General features: G+C 42.4%; 1 protein-coding gene across 1 annotated transcript; it reads left to right on the top strand.

Annotated features, from left to right (window-relative positions):
* Positions 1 to 8,863: 8,863 nt before the first annotated feature.
* Positions 8,864 to 16,055, top strand: LOC140734070 (lectin-like). Its single transcript, XM_073057648.1, has 5 exons — positions 8,864 to 8,972; positions 10,134 to 10,306; positions 12,431 to 12,568; positions 12,791 to 12,908; positions 15,236 to 16,055. Exons 1-5 carry the CDS (start codon positions 8,897 to 8,899, stop codon positions 15,310 to 15,312), a joined length of 582 nt encoding a protein of 193 aa, XP_072913749.1. The 5' UTR covers positions 8,864 to 8,896; the 3' UTR covers positions 15,313 to 16,055.
* Positions 16,056 to 18,263: the final 2,208 nt, after the last annotated feature.

Raw genomic sequence — 18,263 nt, 5'->3', positions numbered from 1 at the left:
GAGAACTTTTGGTATATCGGCCTTTATAAATCAAAGTATTGAGTATAAGAGTTGGAATGTTATGGTGAGTTTGTATAAGACGTTGGTGAAGCCGAATTTGGAGTATTGTGTGCAGTTTTGGTCACCGAATTACAGGAAGGATATTAATAAGGTTGAAAGAGTGCAGAGAAGGTTTACAAGAATGTTGCCGGGACTTGAGAAACTGAGTTACAGAGAACGATTGAATAGGTTAGGACTTTATTCCCTGGAGCATAGAAGAATGAGGGGAGATTTGATAGAGGTATATAAAATTATGATGGGTATAGATTGTGTGTCACTGAGGCTAGGGGAGAAAAAAAAACAGAGGACATGAGTTAAAGGTGAAGGGGGAAAAGTTTAAAGGCAACATTAGGGGGGGCTTCTTCACACAGAGAGTGGTGGGAGTGTGGAACGAGCTGTCAGTTGAAGTGGTAAATGCAGGCTCACTTTTAACATTTAAGAAAAACTTGGACAGGCACAGGGATGAGAGGGGTATGGATGGATATGGTCCAGGTGCAGGTCAGTGGGACTAGGCAGAAAAATGGTTCGGCACAGCCAAGAAGGGCCAAAAGGCCTGTTTCTGTGCTGTAATGTTCTATGGTTCTAGGTACATGGATGGAAGGGGTATGCTCCAGGTGCAGGTTGATGGGACTAGGCAGTATAATAGGTTGGCACAGACTAGATGGGCTGAAGGGCTCATTTCTGTGCTGTAGTATTCTATGACTCAAGAATTGCAAAAGTGGGCCTTAAAGGTAAAGTGAGGTAAGAAAAGTATTGACAATTTCACTGTGATATATCCTCTGGCTTCACTATCTCTAATGCTGATGGCTATGTGTTTTCCATTCCAACACAAACTTTTCAACTTCCAATACATACTTCTGCACCTGCTAGGTGCAGGCTCCCCATACAAAGCGTGCGGAGGAGGTTGGACTTGTAGTCCAAATAGAAGCTTGAAACCCTGTTTCATAATGAAATTAATAGTTTGAGAAGACAAGAGGAGGTAGGAAGTTTCAGCAATAGGAGAAAAAAGTTTGGAGCCATTAGTAACCTTCCCGAACATAACCAGAAACAGGAGAGTGCAGTTGTATTTCCTGCTGAGCTGTGAACTGCCGTTGTCACTCACTTGGTCATGGGTATCCAAATGGAAGACACTCAATGCAATTGTCCAGAACAAAACTTAAAACCTTCACCCTCTGTCTCAGAGGTTGCAGTCTTGGGGAGATCACTGTGTGGGTTTCTATTGCAGTCAAACTGCTCCTCAGACAGGGACCTGTGAACTGTGGCAATATTAGCTTAGGTGACCTAATATTAGTGCAACATCTAAATCCATAAAGCCAGCTGGGTCAGACATTGGCCTGAGCTTTGGAAAAAATAAACGCAAGGTCATAATGCTGAAGGTCTTCCTCCAATATTGATAAGTGCTGTGCTTGTTGTAAAGCACAATTATCTGCCATAATACATAATATAAGACCATAAGCTATAGGAGAAAAATTAGGCAGTTCGACCCATCGAGTCTGCTCTGACATTCCATCATGGCTGATTTATTATCTCTCTTAACTCTATTCTCCTGCCTTCTCCCCATAACCTTAGATGCCCTGAATAATCAAGAATCCATTAACCTCTGCTTTAAATATACCCAATGACTTGGCCTCCACAGTCATCCGTGGCAATGAATTCCACAGTTTCACCACCCTCTGGCTAAAGAAATTCCTCCTCAACTCTGTTCTAAATGGGCATCCCTCTATTCTGAGTCTGTGCCATCTGGTCCTAGACTCCCCCACAACAGGAAACAACCTCTCCACATCCACTCTATCTGAACCTTCCAGAATTCAATAGGCTTCAATGAGATTCCCCACCATTCTTCTAAACTTCAGCGAGTATAGACCCAGAGCCATCAAATGCTCCTCATACCTTAACCCTTTCTTTCCTGGAATCACTGTTGTGAACCTCCTCTGGACCCCCTCCAATACCAGCACTTCTCTTCTTAGATATCACACCAAGTGCAGTCTGACCAATGCCTTATAAAGCCTCAGCATTACATCTTGGCTTTTATATTCTAGCTCTCTCAACGATTCAAAGTACATATGCTATCAAAGTATGTATACAGAATACAACTCTGAGATTCATCCTTCCACTATCAGCCACCAAACAAAGAAACACTGTGGAACCTGTTCAAGAAAACGTCAAACACCCAACACGCAAAAAAAAAGAACTAATTCCATACGTGTCAAAAAGTGAGAGAACAACAGCTAGAATATCAAATGTCAGTAGTATTCAGTTTAGTTCAGTTCAGTGCTATGCCGCTAGCCAACGGTGGACCATTCTTCACCAAAGCACCCCAGTCTGCACAGCGATCGCCCTGTCAAACCACTCAAAAACAGCAAAAAAAAGAGTAACCAGAATCCAGGAACACATGCAACATGATCCTCAAGGTCCCTCAAAACAAGTCTGCAGCCTCGTCGATCCATCCTGACAATGAGTATCTCAAGACTCCTGCGTTTTCCTCCAATGGCAGTTAGCAAGAGGGTGAGGAAGACCGGTGAAACGCTGGAAGATGGTGCCGAACCCCACCCGTCCTCCACTCACGTCCTCGTCGACTTCAACCTTGTTTGACGCCTCAATCAGAGAGGAGCAATGGAGTTGATCATGGGCTCGCACCCTTGACCTCTCAGTCGGAGGGAAGCAGTGGAGTTGATCATGGGCTCGCACCCTCAACCTCTCAATCAGAGAGGAGCAATGGAGTTGATCATGGGCTCGCACCCTCAACCTCTCAGTCGGAGGGAAACAATGGAGTTGATCATGGGCTCGCACCCTCAACCTCTCAATCGGAGGGAAGCAATAGAGTTGATCATGGGCTCGCACTCTCAACCTCTCAATCGGAGGGAAGCAATGGAGTTGATCATGGGCTCACACCCTCAACCTCTCAATCAGAGAGGAGCAATGGAGTTGATCATGGGCTCACACCCTCGATGCCTCAATCAGAGAGGAGCAATGGAGTTGATCATGGGCTTGCACCCTTGACCTCTCAGTCGGAGGGAAGCAATGGAGTTGATCATGGGCTCACACCCTCAACCTCTCAATCGGAGGGAAGCAATGGAGTTGATCATGGGCTCGCACCCTTGACCTCTCAATCGGAGGGAAGCAATGGAGTCCATCATGGGCTCTCACCCTTGACCTCTCAGTCGGAGGGAAACAGTGGAGTCGATCATGGGTTCTCACCCTCGATGCCTCAATCAGAGAGGAGCAATGGAGTTGATCATGGGCTCGCACCCTCAACCTCTCAATCGGAGGGAAGCAATGGAGTCGATCACGGGCTCACACCCTCGACCTCTCAATCGGAGGGAAGCAATGAAGTTGATCATGGGCTCACACCCTCAACCTCTCAATCAGAGAGGAGCAATGGAGTTGATCATGGGCTCGTGCTCCACCTCCAAGCTTCCAGGCCTCCACTTCACACACTCCACATCAGACTTCACCGAGCTCCCTGGGAGACAGCAAAGCACCAGATCGCTCATTCGGCCCAAAAACATACCGTCAAACTGTAAATCACAGGTTTCAATCACACACAGCTTAGTAGTGGAATCGTATTTGAAAGAACAAGTAAAAGAAGTAGTTTTGTCAACAGCAACGTGGAAGTAGGTAGTAGGGTGATCCCTCAAGTCATGTATGATGTTCTCCTAAATAGTTGTGTATTGGTGGGTCTTCAGGTGGCTGTAGTGGCTGGTCCAGCTACAAGCCTACCCCCTTCGCCACTCACTGATTGCCACAGGATTTAATCTGGTCCACGATTTCAATCATTATTTAATTCCTTGCTCCGTGGACCCACTGGTGGGACCATGAATCTGACTTCAGCCAAACACTAGCAGCTTGTAGTCCTAAGAAGGGGTACGTAGCTGGAGTGCCATTTATTTCCTATAATTAATAGGACAGGGATTAATTCTAGCCATGATCAACTTCTCAAAGCATTTCATTGCATTAGGTGTGAGGAGTGCAACTGGTCAATAGTAATTGAGGCAGCTCACCCTCCTCCTCTTGAGTAACAGTGTGAGTGATGCCTTTTGAAGCAGGTGGAAATCTCAGACTGCCGCAGTGAGAGATTGAAGATATTCTGTCTCTAGTTATTCCTAGGGCTTGCTCTCTGTTTTACAGTGTTCTGTTAGGCTGTTAACTGGTTGCCACGCTCTTCACTGTAAAATCACCCAGTTTCACCCTTCCAATCATACCGTTGCCTAGAGCACATCTTGGTGTTTTGTGCATTCACGCTGCTGGTGCCTGCAGGAAATGCACTTGATGTGTTTGAGTGCAGTTAATTTTTGTGTGTTGTTTGGTTTGGGTTAGTTTGATGAATCTGACTCAATCTGGTTTTATTTGCTCTTGTTAAACAGGGTTTAGTTGACCTTGGGGTCCATTTGAAGTCTATTCAGTGATGCAGAACATCATGGTGTAATGCTTAAATGGAAGATATTATCACCTCTGTGAGACAGTAGTTCAAAGCTAATCAGATCTTAAAGAAGAATCTTTCATCTTCAATATATAACTAAAGCAAACATTATTCAGTCTGTAATCTGCAGCCTAAGATTCAATTGACAAAGACCTCCTGTTTAGATTTTTATTACAATTTTTCACATGTAAAACTGGAATGTGTGTGTTATTTGCTATTATTGAAAACTGATCTGCTGCAATCTGGCAAATTGAAATCAGTGTTTAAGCAGCAGGATTTTTGTTACTGATGCTTCCACAGAAATACTTGCTCTATGGCAGGGGTGTCAAACTCATTTTAGGTCACGGGCCGGATTGAGCAAAATGCAGCTTCATGCGGGCCGGATCAGTCGGACGCGTGCGAACGCAGCTTTCGTTGCCTCCGTTTTTTCAGCCTGCTCTCATGTGTCTCAGTCTCTGCTATAACTACAAAGTGTTTCACTTTACAAATTCCGTTTCTTATGAAGAAGACTGCCGAATAAACACTAAAAACCCTGAAAACCTGGTACCTGAATAAACTCAGCATTAGCCATATCATACGCCATAGGCGCTTCGATTACTGAGGCCAACTTTAATAGTAATTAGATATTATCTCGCGGGCCAAAGATAATTCCACCGCGGGCCGGATTTGGCCCACGGGCCTTGAGTTTGACATATATGCTCTATGGCAAAGAGTGATGACCTGTACTGACCCAAGACAGGCCTAAATAAAGCTAAGTACTTTTTGTTTATTCAGAACATCACTTATATTTCAAAGATAATACTGTAAATATATTGAACTAATCAAATTTTTAAATTATATTGTACGTCTTCAAGTTGTCCTCCTGTCATCGTGGCTCTTCGTATTCACTTCTGCGATTGAATCTTGCTTCTTGGAAAACAAAATGAGATTTTGAACCAGAGTCTGTCGAAATCATTTCATTTCAGGATGTGGCAGCTTTCTGTCCATCTGAAAACCTTCAGGAAATTTAGAAGAACAAGTCTTGCTTGGGGTCTTCCATGATCAGTAAATGCTGGAGAGATTGAAGTCCATAGATAGATAGATAGATAGATAGATATTTTATTCATCCCCATGGGGAAATTCAACATTTTTCCAATATCCCATACACTTATTGCAGCAAAACTAATTACATACAATACTTAACTCAGTATAAATATGATATGCATCTAAAATCACCCTCTCAAAAAGCATTAATAAATAGCTTTTTAAAAGTTCTTAAATAGTTTACTAAAATACATTGAATGGTAACTTAAGCTCAGTCCTAACCCCGGCACTTTAACACATCTTACTCCTGGCGGTTGAATTGTAAAGCCGAATGGCATTGGGGAGTAATGATCTCTTCATCCTGTCTGAGGAGCATTGCATCGATAGCAACCTGCCGCTGAAGCTGCTTCTCTGTCTCTGGATGGTGCTATGTAGAGGATGTTCAGGGTTTTCCATGATTGACCGTAGCCTACTCAGCGCCCTTCGCTCTGCTACCGATGTCATACTCTCCAGTTCTGTGCCCACGACAGAGCCCGCCTTCCTTACCAGCTTATTAAGACGTGAGGCATCCCTCTTCTTAATGCTGCCTCCCCAACACGCCACCACAAAGAAGAGGGCGCTCTCCACTGGCATTTAACCAAGATTGTAAAGGCTTTGTTGATTGGTTGTGAGTACTTAGCATCAAATCTATCCGGATGTCTGAGACTTCCACTTCCTTTACAAACCTTTCACTTGGGTAAACATTTGTCTTCCTACATGTGGGAATTTATGCTGAGATACACAATGGCTAACTCATTCCACAGTGACCACACCACCTTTTCTGACTTGGCTGCCAATCTTACAGAAATAAGCTTTGAGGAACTTCATAATTTTCTATTCACAAGGTTTGGTTTGTATCTTTGCCATTCAAATTTAAACAGTCATCATCCTACTTCCATTATACATTTCCTCCCTGGGCCTTTCGGTGTGCAGTAACATGTGAGCTCGTTTCTCAAAAGCACAGTGATGTTCCACATAGTGCTGCTGCCTCAGTTAGTTCCTGAGCACTGGGTTTGATTCTGACTCCCAGTGCTGCCTGTGTGGCATTTGCACATTCTCCTTCCAACCATATGGGTTTATTTACCCTGAGTGCTGCGGTTTCCTTGCACATCTGGCTGTTGTCAGGTGGGTCAAAGGTCAATCAGGCGGAGTTGATGGAGATTTGAGAGATTTGAGAGATTTGAGGGGGAAAATGGTGGAATAGGATGGCCTGATAGTCAGATAGTCAGAACTAAACTTGAAAGGTCAAACATGATCATTTTAGAATCAAAAATACATAAAATAAATTACAGATAGGCATTAGAACTATAGTCATGAGATTCTGCAGATACTGGAAATCTTGAACTACACACCCACAAAATGCTGGAGGAACTCATCAAAGCTGGCAGCATCTATGGAAAGGAATCAACCCTCAATATTTTGGGCTGAAACCCTTCATCGGGGCTTGAAAGGAAGCCAGAATAAGAAGGGTGGGGTGGAGGGAGAGGAGTACAAGGTAGCAGGTGATACAGTACAAGGAAGAGGTAAAGGTCTGAGAAAGAAGGAATTTTATAGGAGAGGACAATAGGGTAATGGGAAGGATGAGGGGAACTGGAGGGAGGTTCCACCTATCACCTCCCAGCTTCTCACATCATCTCCCTCTTTCACCCATTCACCCTTTCCCTCACCTAACCTTACCTATCATATGCCAGCTAGTACTCCTCACCTCCCTAAATCATTTTTTTTTCTGACTTCTGCCCCCTTCCTATCCAGACTCAATGCCTTAAAGCAGTCTAGAATGAATGAGAGGGCTCAGTCTGAGGATGCTATGCAGAAGGGGTTAATTAAAACCAGAGCATGCTGAAATGCTCCGTGCACAGAGAAATTGAGTCAACATTTCAGGTGTAAAAACCCTTTCTCAGGTGGAATGCATGTATCAGATATGCCAGAAAAAAACTGGCATTATTTTTATTGTTTTAAACACAATTGTAAGGGAAACCAGAATTAAAATCAACCTCATCCTTTCTTCTCTGAATAAACTGATGCAATCAATGAGGCTAACATTTGTACTTCACACTTCCCCAGTTTCCTGTGCAATGTGGTTTGGTTAAATAAGTGTCATTGACACAGAAAGAAAACAAAAACTGTTGATTAAATCCAAAGAACAGGAGTTGGCAATATGCAATTTCATGCTTGATATCAATTACAGAGTACATCGTGTGTTTATTCATAAAGTAAACATGGATTTGCATTATTTTACCTGCACAGGTGTGCAATGAAGTATATTACATTGAAAGGATTGTCTGTCACACTTGTCATGTGACCATAATAAAGAAACGATGCTTGATTCTCCCATAAAAGCCACAAAGTGCAATAAAACCCTCTTAATCAGCTAATTTACTATTTGGAAGTCCTGATGACTCAGCTTGTGTTGTACCATGTGATGCTTGTCATGCTCCCTCTGGGCTCACTGGGGCCCTGTTCCATGTACCCCTTTCTGCTCACCTGGGTTCTTTTTAACTCGACTAGAGCACCTTCTCATGCTGCCTTTAAACTTACTGAGTTCAGTGGAAAACTTATTATAATATTGTGTAACATCTAAAAAACAAATAAAATGTATTTTGGGCTATTAATAAGAATAACATCCAGTAGCCTGGAAAATCTTCCAGTCTGGCACCATCAAAGTTTGGGTGTGCTGGATTATCAGAGTTTTGCTCTTTTAGTCATGTGAAATTGCAGGTTCTTCTAGACATTGTCAGCAATTATCCCAGCAGTTATAATGAAGAAATCTGAAAGAATATAACCAAGATTTTCCTAGATGGTCAACAATAAACAGGAATCAACTGGAACATATACAATTGTAAAATGCTTTTTACTTCTAGTTAGCAGCGTTGGATCATGATGAAAAAGCACCCAGGATCTGCGCTTAATAAGATACCTGAAGGGTCTGTTACTTCATGCTGGGATTCTTCCCTAGATTTTCATCAGAATTTCCTCCAACACACTGCAAACCTTCAACAATACTTCAATAGCGTAAATCATCAGGAATCGTGAATGGGACATACTATGATGAGTTAGAGGGATGGACTGCACGGTCACCTGTTTTGATTTTAACACAATGGAACTGCATTCAAGGCTGGAAGTATAAAGAAGAAGCAAATGAATGAAGATGACACCTGTTGACACAATAAGCAGCTGCACACTAATTGCATTTTCTCTTATTACTTCTATCTTATATTTTCCTTCACTAATCCCCTGAATAAATAACAGTTCTATTCACCCCTGCCCAGCTTTTCAGAAAGTGGTGTTTGGCCACTGGGTATAAATGCTGTCAGCGTGCAGTTGCCTCGAACATCCTGGAGGCAACAAGCCCAGTGACTGCCACCCTGTGACAGCATGTTTTCTTCTGCTCTGAGCTCGGAAACAAGACTGTTGTTGCTTATTGCCATCATCCATTGCTGGGATCTACAAGGTAGGCAGATCATCGCACTTCAAAACAGAACAACTTCTCACATTCACCTTCTCCTGTTTTTCTTTCTCTCTTGTTCTTTAATCCCTCATTTTTTTCTTTATATTTTTCCTTCTTTCCTTGTCTCCTTTACTTCCACCTCTCAAAAAGAGTTTGAAAGGGAGCAACATTTTGAGTATTTCTCTTTACCTGGAGGTGGTATATTGTAAATTATATTGTTTTACAGCAGGGAAACCTGCCAGGGGGTTTATTATGCAAAATCAACCAATTTCTTAAAACACCAAAACATCTAAAATGAAACGTATTTGCCATAAAGAGACTGAAGTGAAAATTCACTAGATTTAATGTTTTAATGTTTGATGAAAGATATGTATTTTCTAGAGGTCAGAAAAATGAAAGGTGATCTCATTGAAATTTTCAAAATACTAAATGTAGCTGAAAGGATGCTGGAAGAAGTTTAGATCAGGGTCAAGAGATGGACCATTTTGAACTGAGATAAGAAAAAGTTTATTCATAGACAAGGAAGTAAATCTTTGTATCTCATAACTGGACAGCTGTCAAAGATCAGTCATTGAGTTTATTCAAAACAGAAATTGATGGCTTTCTGGAGTTTCAAGGAATCAAGGGATAAGTGGAGGAGAGTAGCACTAAGGTCATGACGATGAAGAAAGGAGCAGATCTGAAGGACCAAATGGCCAGCTGCTGCACCTGTTTCTTACCGTCCAATGAGAAAGTACTCACTTCATCCATTATAGCCTTGACTTCATCCTTCATCCTTCATCCTTCATTCTTCATTTGAAAAAATGACCCTGATGACCTGCTGCAAGTAGTGTGCTCTAAAATGATCAAGATTTTGCAAATATTCAACTGCATTTCCTAAAACACAGAAAATGACATTTTGTGAAGTGATGCTCTAAGCTGTAGTATAAACACTAATTTTTCCTGAATCCATTGGGATGTATTAAGAATTTTGAAGCTTCATGAGATCTCCTTTCATTTTTCTAACTTCTAGGAAACACTGATCTCTCATCAAACATTAAAACATTAAGTCTAGTGAATTAAAACAGGTCAAAGCTAATTTAAAAATATTACATGCAATTATTCAGCTATGATCAGTTACATTGGCAAGAAACTTCGAAGACATGTTCTTTTTTATTTGAACAGCAGCTGACCCAGAACCTGAAGTACACGTGCCTAAGATGATCACAGAGCAGAAAGAGCATAGACGCCTAAAACGAGAAAAATTCTGTGACGTGTGGTGTCTTCCAAACTGGGATCTACACAATGACACTTGTTACCGAGTTTTAAAGGGGTTTCGCACCTGGGTGGAGTCTGAGGTAGGGTGCGCTACTGAATCACATCTGTGTTCCTGTCCAAGAAAATGTAGTGGGGAGGGTGCATGGGATGGAAGCAAAATCAAGACAAAATTCATACCAAACTGTGGTTTTAGTACTGCCTCTAACTTCCACCCTGCCCTTAAATTCGATCAGTCCATCTCTGACACCTCCCTCCCCTTTCTTGATCTCTCTGTCTCCATCTCCGGAGACAAACTGTCAACCGACATCTTTCATAAATCTACTGATTCGCAGGGTTACCTGGACTATACCTCTTCCCACTCTGTCTCCTGTAAGAATGCTATTCCCTTTTCTCAGTTTCTTCACCTCTGCCACATCTGTTCCCATGACACAGCTCTCCATTTCAGAACATCAGAGATGGCCTCCTTCTTTAAAGAAAAGGCTTTCCCACCTTCCACCATCGATGCTGCCCTCACCCACATCTCCTCCATTTCCCACTAACCTGCACTCACCTCACCTTCCCACCACCTTAATATTGATAGTGTTCCTGTTGTCCTTACCTACCACCCCTATGAGACTCTGCATCCAATACACTATCCTCCACAACTTCCACCATCACCAAAGGAGTCCTACCACTAAACATATCTTTACCTCCCTCCTCCCCCCCCCCACCCCACTTTATGCAGGGCCCACTCCCTCAGCAATGCCCTTGTCCACTTCTCCCTCCCGGCACTTAATCCTGCAAGCGGCCGAAGTGCTACACCTGCCCATACACCTCCTCCCTCTCCTCCATTCAGGGCCCCAAACAGTCCTTCCAGGAGCAAATCTACTGGGGTTGTCTACTGGGTGTAGTGCTCCTGATGTTGCCTCCTCTACATTGGTGAGACCCATCATAAATTGGAGGACCACTTCATCGAGCGCCTCTGCACCATCCGCCACAAGTGGGACTTCCCAGTGGCCAAGCGTTGTAATTCTGACTCCCATTCCCATTCCATATGTTGATCCGTGGCCTCCTCTTATGCCAAGATGAAGTGGAGAAGCAACACCTTATATTCCAACTAGGTTGCCTCCAACCTGATGGCATTTTCCTTCTGGTAACAAGTTACCCCATCTGCCCTTTATTCCCCACTCTGACCTTTCATTTCTTCTCTATTACTTCCCACTGGGCCCCCACCTCCTTTCCTTTCTCCAATTGTCCACTCTCCTATTCTATCAGCTCCTTTCTTCTCCAGCCCTTGACCTTTCTCACCCACCTGGCTTCACCTATCACCTTCCAGCTATCTTCTTTCCCCTCCTTCCCCCGCCCCCTACATTTTTTATTCTGGGGTCTTCTCCCTTCTCAGTCATGAAGAAGGGTCTTGGTCCGAGTGTCGACTGTTTGCTCTTTTCCACAGATGCTGACACTTTTCCTGGCCTCCTGAGCTCCCCCAGCATTCTGTGTGCGTTGCTTTGGATTTCGAGTATCTGCAACCTCAAGCCTATTTTCAGTCTTTATTTATTACTTCTTGTGAAAGCTCAGTTATATCAACAGCATCAGGCTGTTACCCCCTTCGTTCTTCAGGCCCCAGCAAGTGTGGGCAAAGCATTCGGGAGTGGGAAGTGGAATTCCACGTCCAAGGAATTTTCTCCCCCCGGGGTGGGATCAACCATGGAGGGATGTACGAGAATTATGGAGGTTGTTATTCTATGACTTACAGGTGTTTCCCTGTTTCACAAAAGATGCACTTGAAGTTTAAAGCATTGCGAGTATGATATGTTAAAGCAGTTGCTTGCTGATTGTTGTTGTCTTGATCTGCTCCAGACGGTGGAAGAGTGACACTTCTATGCTCTGTACAGACAGCCCATGCCTGCTAAGATCTGGCAGGTGTTTTTACTAGCTATGCGAGGGGAAAATCCTTATTGCCACTCGACTATGTGAGGATTCTTAATAGGCTGAAGATTTAAGCAAAAGTGCATTCAATTACTCACAAGAATCAGTGTGGGGAGGGTTCAGAAGTTATTTACTTGCTGGTCAATATTTTTCTGATCTGTAAGCTCCAACAGAATTGAGTCTGACAGAACTCGCAGAATAGCTGGGAGATGCCTCTGGATAGCCCTGGACACTTTGTCAGATTGTTGCTGTTGGGCAGATCCAGTGACACGTAAACTGATAACTTACCTTTTCAGATATATTGTCAGAGCCTGGTACCTGGTGGCCACCTTGCCTCACTCCACAGTTTGGAGACCAGTGAGTTTATTGCAGATCTATCGTGGAGTACAATAAGTTCTCAGTTTATGTGGGTCGGTGTCTCCGAGAAATACAAGGTAAATCGAATTACTGTGTGTCTTAAAAGCAACACGAGTGAATAAAAAACACAAAACGTTGTCACTACCTCCTCCCATAGATGATGTCTGGCCTGCTGAGTTCTGCCAGCATTTTGTGTTTTTTACTGTGTGTCTTAGGCAGCTCAATTGTTTGTTTCTTATTTTGCATACACGACGTAACATTTAACATTTTTCTCTTTATTAATGTTCATTCTAATTTAGCCAGGTACCTTTCTCTGGACAGATGGATCTCAATGGGATTATTTCGACTGGCAAAGTGGTAGTCCCAGTGCTGGATTAATAAACTATAACTGTGTTCTACTCATCTGTACAGGACTAGGCAAGTTTTCATCTTTGAGATATGGGAACTAGAATGTCGAGGTTTGGGCTAAGTTGTGACTGCTGTTTGCCAACAGTGTAATTGGCATTTTCCACCAATAATAGGAAGTACTGTTCTTACACAAAGATGTAGCAGAATAATAATGCTTCAGACAGTTATACTTTTTCATGTTGTACTCTGCCCATTCACTTTACACTGCAGCTTCCCTCTAACTCCACCACTGAGTTTCGATGCACCTGCAGACTCATCTTAACTTCTATAAAGTTTCCTCTCTCTATGAACCCATGAGCCTCTGTCTTTACTCTTTTTCAACACTTCTTTGGGCTTATTTTCAATCCAGCACATTTTCTGTCCAAGCTCTCTACTCAAGGATTGAGGGGGCTACATTTCTTCCTTGATCAGAAGCTCAGGACCCCTCCCACCACCCAGTTGAGCAACTTCTCCTTTGTCGTGGGATATTGCTGTGGGAACCCACTGTGAGAAATGTAGATCACTCTCTATTTCTGATCTACTATGGTCCCACCCTAATCTGTTTCTGCAATACAATGATAGTGCTTTTGATCTCACTTCCCACTCTGACACTGAAATGGAAACTATTACCCATCTGCATTGCCTGATATTGCCTAATTCAAACTTCATCTTGACTGGGTCTCTGACCCAACTTGTTGTACATCCTTTGCACCTTCATGGTAGTAATATGCCTGTCCTCCAGTTGTCATTCTGCAACCTTTTTTCCCTGTTCTTTATTGAGCCGACTGATTAGAAAGCTGATTTGAACAGTCTTCATATGATGTAGTGTAGCTTTACCTGTCCCATCTGTTGAGCTGCACTGCTTCCAAGTGTAGGTCTGATATCTTTCTGCTCTGCTTATACAAAATCAACAGCATAATTCTTTTGAGCCTTTGGTTTCTTTAACATCAGAGTGCATATTCCAAACAGATTCACAAGTCTCGTAGAATTACGAGAAACATGTCCTTCAGTCCGATGCCTCCTCATTGACTATAGCTATCATCTGCCCATTTACACTACTCCTACAATAATTCCTTATTTACATTCTCCCCACATTCTCATCAAATCTTGCCATATTCCAGAACATTCCTGCACACTAGGGGCACTTTATGGCTGCCAACTAACTTACCAACCTATGCCCCTTTGGGTAGTGGGAGGAAAACAGAACCTGAGATTAACCCACATAGTCGTAGGGAGAAAACGTGCAAACTCCGCACGTACACGATCTGAGGTCGGGACTGAACGTGGAATCTGTGAGCCAGTGTTCTACTTGCTGAGCCACGTGTTGCCTGTCGAAGCAAAGCATAGTCCTGCTGTATCAGGGCAGTGCACGTCTTGCCGATTGCACCATCTCGAGATTTGTGGCTTGATTCAGGTGGATCTTACATGTTTCCTTTGACAGGAATTACAACAGATGTTTCGTCTCTTATCTCATGCTTTCCGTGCTATGGCACACGTTTCTAGTGTTAACATTGTCTCATGTTGTAGACTTTCCCTAAAGCTAGAAGTTTAAACACAAGTTCACAACGACAATTCTAAAGCTGCTCAAGCTAGTATTACACACGTTGCGATACATTACCCCAACCCAAGTTCAGCATCAACATTTCTAAACAAGTTGGTATTGGCTTCAGTAAAGGGAATTTCTGTCAGAATTATATAGAATTATACAGAGGAATGGGAGGGCTTTATTTTGCAGCATCATTGCCCCAGATTCCTTTCATATCCCTACTTCTGCATGACTTTATCCTTCAAATATAATATACCAAAGCTTCTCATGGCCAAATTGATTTTTTCATTCATCTTTGGTTCTTCCAGTGGGAATTCCTGTAACCTGATGGCCTCTGACTGACCTTTTGTGCATACATCTTTGAAGTTCTTTATGTCTGAAGTCAGTCTAAATCCTCTAAGCTTTAACTTCATCTACCGTTATCTTCACAATCCTTCGAAAAGTCCGTCTTTTCAATTATGTTTTTGGTCAGCTCTCCTGAACTTGCCTTCTGTCAGCTGGAAACTTTCCCCTTATCTATTTTAATTTGCCGTCTGTTTTTGAAAGCGGAGTAGATTGAGAAGATTTTATGCAAAGTGAGTTATAAAAATGGATGCAGATATTACATATTTGTGCCAGCAACATCTGTGAATATGTGAGTGTGGCTGAAAGTGTATTTGCATGTGTGCATATCGTGTGCACGAGTGTGTGCGTGTGTGTGTCTGTACCATTTTATTCACATATGCCGACACAAATATGCCTGCTCTTTCTGTGTGTGCCAAATACACAAACAAAGTAATGTTATATCTCTTGTACCCTTTCCATTCCTTAGATATCTACAAAATGAAAAGTGCGGATTGTACACTGGGCTATCCGGCTGTTTGTCAGTACAAAGCAGAGTTAGATTAGTCTATCTCTCTTACTACAAATCAAATCCCTGCTGACTAGTCAAATTTCATATTGAAATCCAGGCTTTTTAGCTTACATTTCCATCTCTTGCAAGAATCAGAACTGTTTGAAGGACTGTGCTATCTGAACAAAGTTGGATGACAGGCAACAAAGTGCACTGCGACTAAGGCAAGGATGATTCCTGCTATGTACTTTAAACAAGGCCAATGCGGGAATTGTACGCTCCAAGGCTGGTACTGCCTAGTGTGCTAAATGTCTAAAACATCCAAATCAACCATCTGAGAATATTCCAGATTTGAATCCTAATCTGAATTTAGTTGGGTGAAATAACTCAAGTCATAATGAAGGAAAAGACTACTCGCATCAAGAGGTTGTGTCAAAACTCTTTACACAAGCCAGACGTTACCCGAAAAAGCCACATCTCAATCCGTTTTATTTCAGTAACAGGTCTGGATACGTTAATGACAAGGCGATTATTATTTGAAGGGAACTTTGACCACAGACAATGAACCACTGAATAGCACATTGTAAGTTGAGAAACAAGGATTTCTGAGAAATGTTTGGCTTCAGCATAGTTTGAAAACCGATCCCATGTTCATAAGTGTTGTCACTGAGTTACAAGTGCATGAGAAAGAAAGGATTGTTACTGACGGACATGGCCTGGGGTTTGTGGGATGTGGGTATCTGACATAACCAGGTACTGCCTGGTGTTTGGGGTAAGACGAAGCATTAGTTTCACAATATCCTCCACTTTTCTATGTATTTCAAATATATGTTAATTACTCTGTATTAATAAAAATGATTCTTGACAATCACATCCAATTTTCAAGTTCCTTCTGGGATTCAATTTACATTAAAATTTCTAAATCAACAATATTTTGGCAATATTATAAATCCAGATATTATCTGAAATTCCTCTAGATATGAGATTGTGTATCTCTGTTGCTTTATCTAAACAATGGAACTCTCTCCCTAGCAGCACCATGGCTATAACCACACCTCAAGATGAACACTTCAGGAAGGTTGCTCATCACCACCTTCTCAAGGGCAGCTACAGGGTGGGTGGTTAAAAGCTGGTTCAGCCAGCAAAATCCAATTCCTTGAATGAATATCTCAAAAAATACCTCAAACATGGTGTGATAACAGGCTCAATTGAAAACAAAGTGCTGTAAATCGGTTGGGGATAATTTCTATCTGCATGATGGATCCTCAACAAAGCCTCACATACAGTGCGAGACAGCTGAGATTCCACTACATTTATGATGAGGGCACTGTAGTGGAGGATGGGGATGATGAGACTGAAATTGAAAAGACTATGTGGCCCTACTGGAAACAAGGTTGGGAAAGGGTCCTGACAAAGGGTCTCGACCAGAAATGTTGACTGCTTCTTTCAATCGACCTGCTGAGTTCATCCAGCTTTTTTGTACGTCTTGATTTGACCACAGTATCTGCAGTGCACTTTGTGTTGGGAAATTTACTGCATGGGCAATTTTATTGGAAGGCAAGACTGGATTTGATAGCGTAGAACAAACTGTCTCAAGCTATTTTGTTTATCAGTACCAGTTTATGTCATGCAATGTCACTAATTGCGGAAGACAGTAATGGATTTTACTAGAGCAAACATGAGGAAATCTGCAGATGCTGGAAATTCAAACAACAGACACAAAATGCTGGTGGAACACTGCAGGCCAGGCAGCATCTATAGGGAGAAGCACTGTCGACATTTCGGGCCGAGACCCTTCGTCAGGACTAACTGACTTTCACTGACTTCCACCAGCATTTTGTGTGTGTTGAATGGATTTTACTATTGGCTGGTAACCCTTTCTGGCATGAGTTAAATGGATTATGATTGGAATCGATGTGTTTGTTAATGCCAGATTCCTGCCCCTTTTTCCACCATCATTTTCATCATCTGGTACAAAACTCACATTTGGATGTAGGCTGCTTGGAGTGTATTTAATATTTCAAAAATATTTGAGTAAACTTCTATATATATTGTTCAATTAAGCACTCTTGATTGTTTAAATAATTCATTGCGGGATAGACAAAGGAGAATCGGTTGATGTTGTGTACTTCGATTTTCTGAAGGCCTTTGAGAAGGTGCCGCACATAGGCTGTTTACCAAACTGCAAGTCCATGGTATTCCAGGAAAGATTTTGGCATGGATAAAGCAGTGGCTAATTGGCAGGAGGCAAAGGGTGGGAATAAACAGAGCCTTTTCTGGCTGGCTACAAGTGGTGTTCCACAGGGGTCTGTGTTGGGGCGGATTCTTTTTACATTATATAACAATGATTCAGATGATGGAGTTAATAGCTTTGTGGCCAAGTTTGCAGATGATCTGAAGATAGGTGGAGGGTCAGGTAGTTTTGAGGAAGTAGAGAGGCTATGGAAGGACTTAGACAGATTAGGAGAATGAGCAAAGAAATGGCAGGTGGAATATAGTGTCGGGAAGTGTATGGTCATGCACTTTGGTAGAAGAAATGAAAGGGTTGACTAAATGGAGAGAAAATACAAAAAACTGAGGAGCAAAGGGACTAGGGAGTCCTTGTGCAGGATTCCCTGAAGGTTAATTTGCAGGTTGAGTCTGTGGCGAGGAAAGCAAATGCAATGTTAGCACTCATTTCAAGAGGACTAGAATATAAAAGCAAAGGATATAATGTTCAAACTTTATAAAGCCCTGGTAAGGCTTCATTTGGAGTATTGAGAGCAAGTTTAGGCCCCTTATCTTAGAAAGGATGCACCAAAACTTGAAAACGTTCAAAGGAGGTTCACAAAAATTATTCCATGATTAAACAACTTATCATATGATGAGCATTTGATGACACAGGGCCTGTATTCACTAGAATTCAGAAGAATGACCTCATTGAAACCTATAGAATGGTGAAAGGCCTTAATAGAGTGATGCACCATCAATAACTCTCGGAGACGGGAGGCGAACGATAGGCTTTTAT

The sequence above is a fragment of the Hemitrygon akajei genome, chromosome 10 (assembly GCF_048418815.1).
Source record: "Hemitrygon akajei chromosome 10, sHemAka1.3, whole genome shotgun sequence".
Classification (NCBI taxonomy): domain Eukaryota; kingdom Metazoa; phylum Chordata; class Chondrichthyes; order Myliobatiformes; family Dasyatidae; genus Hemitrygon; species Hemitrygon akajei.
This window is presented reverse-complemented; position numbering and strand designations above follow the sequence as displayed.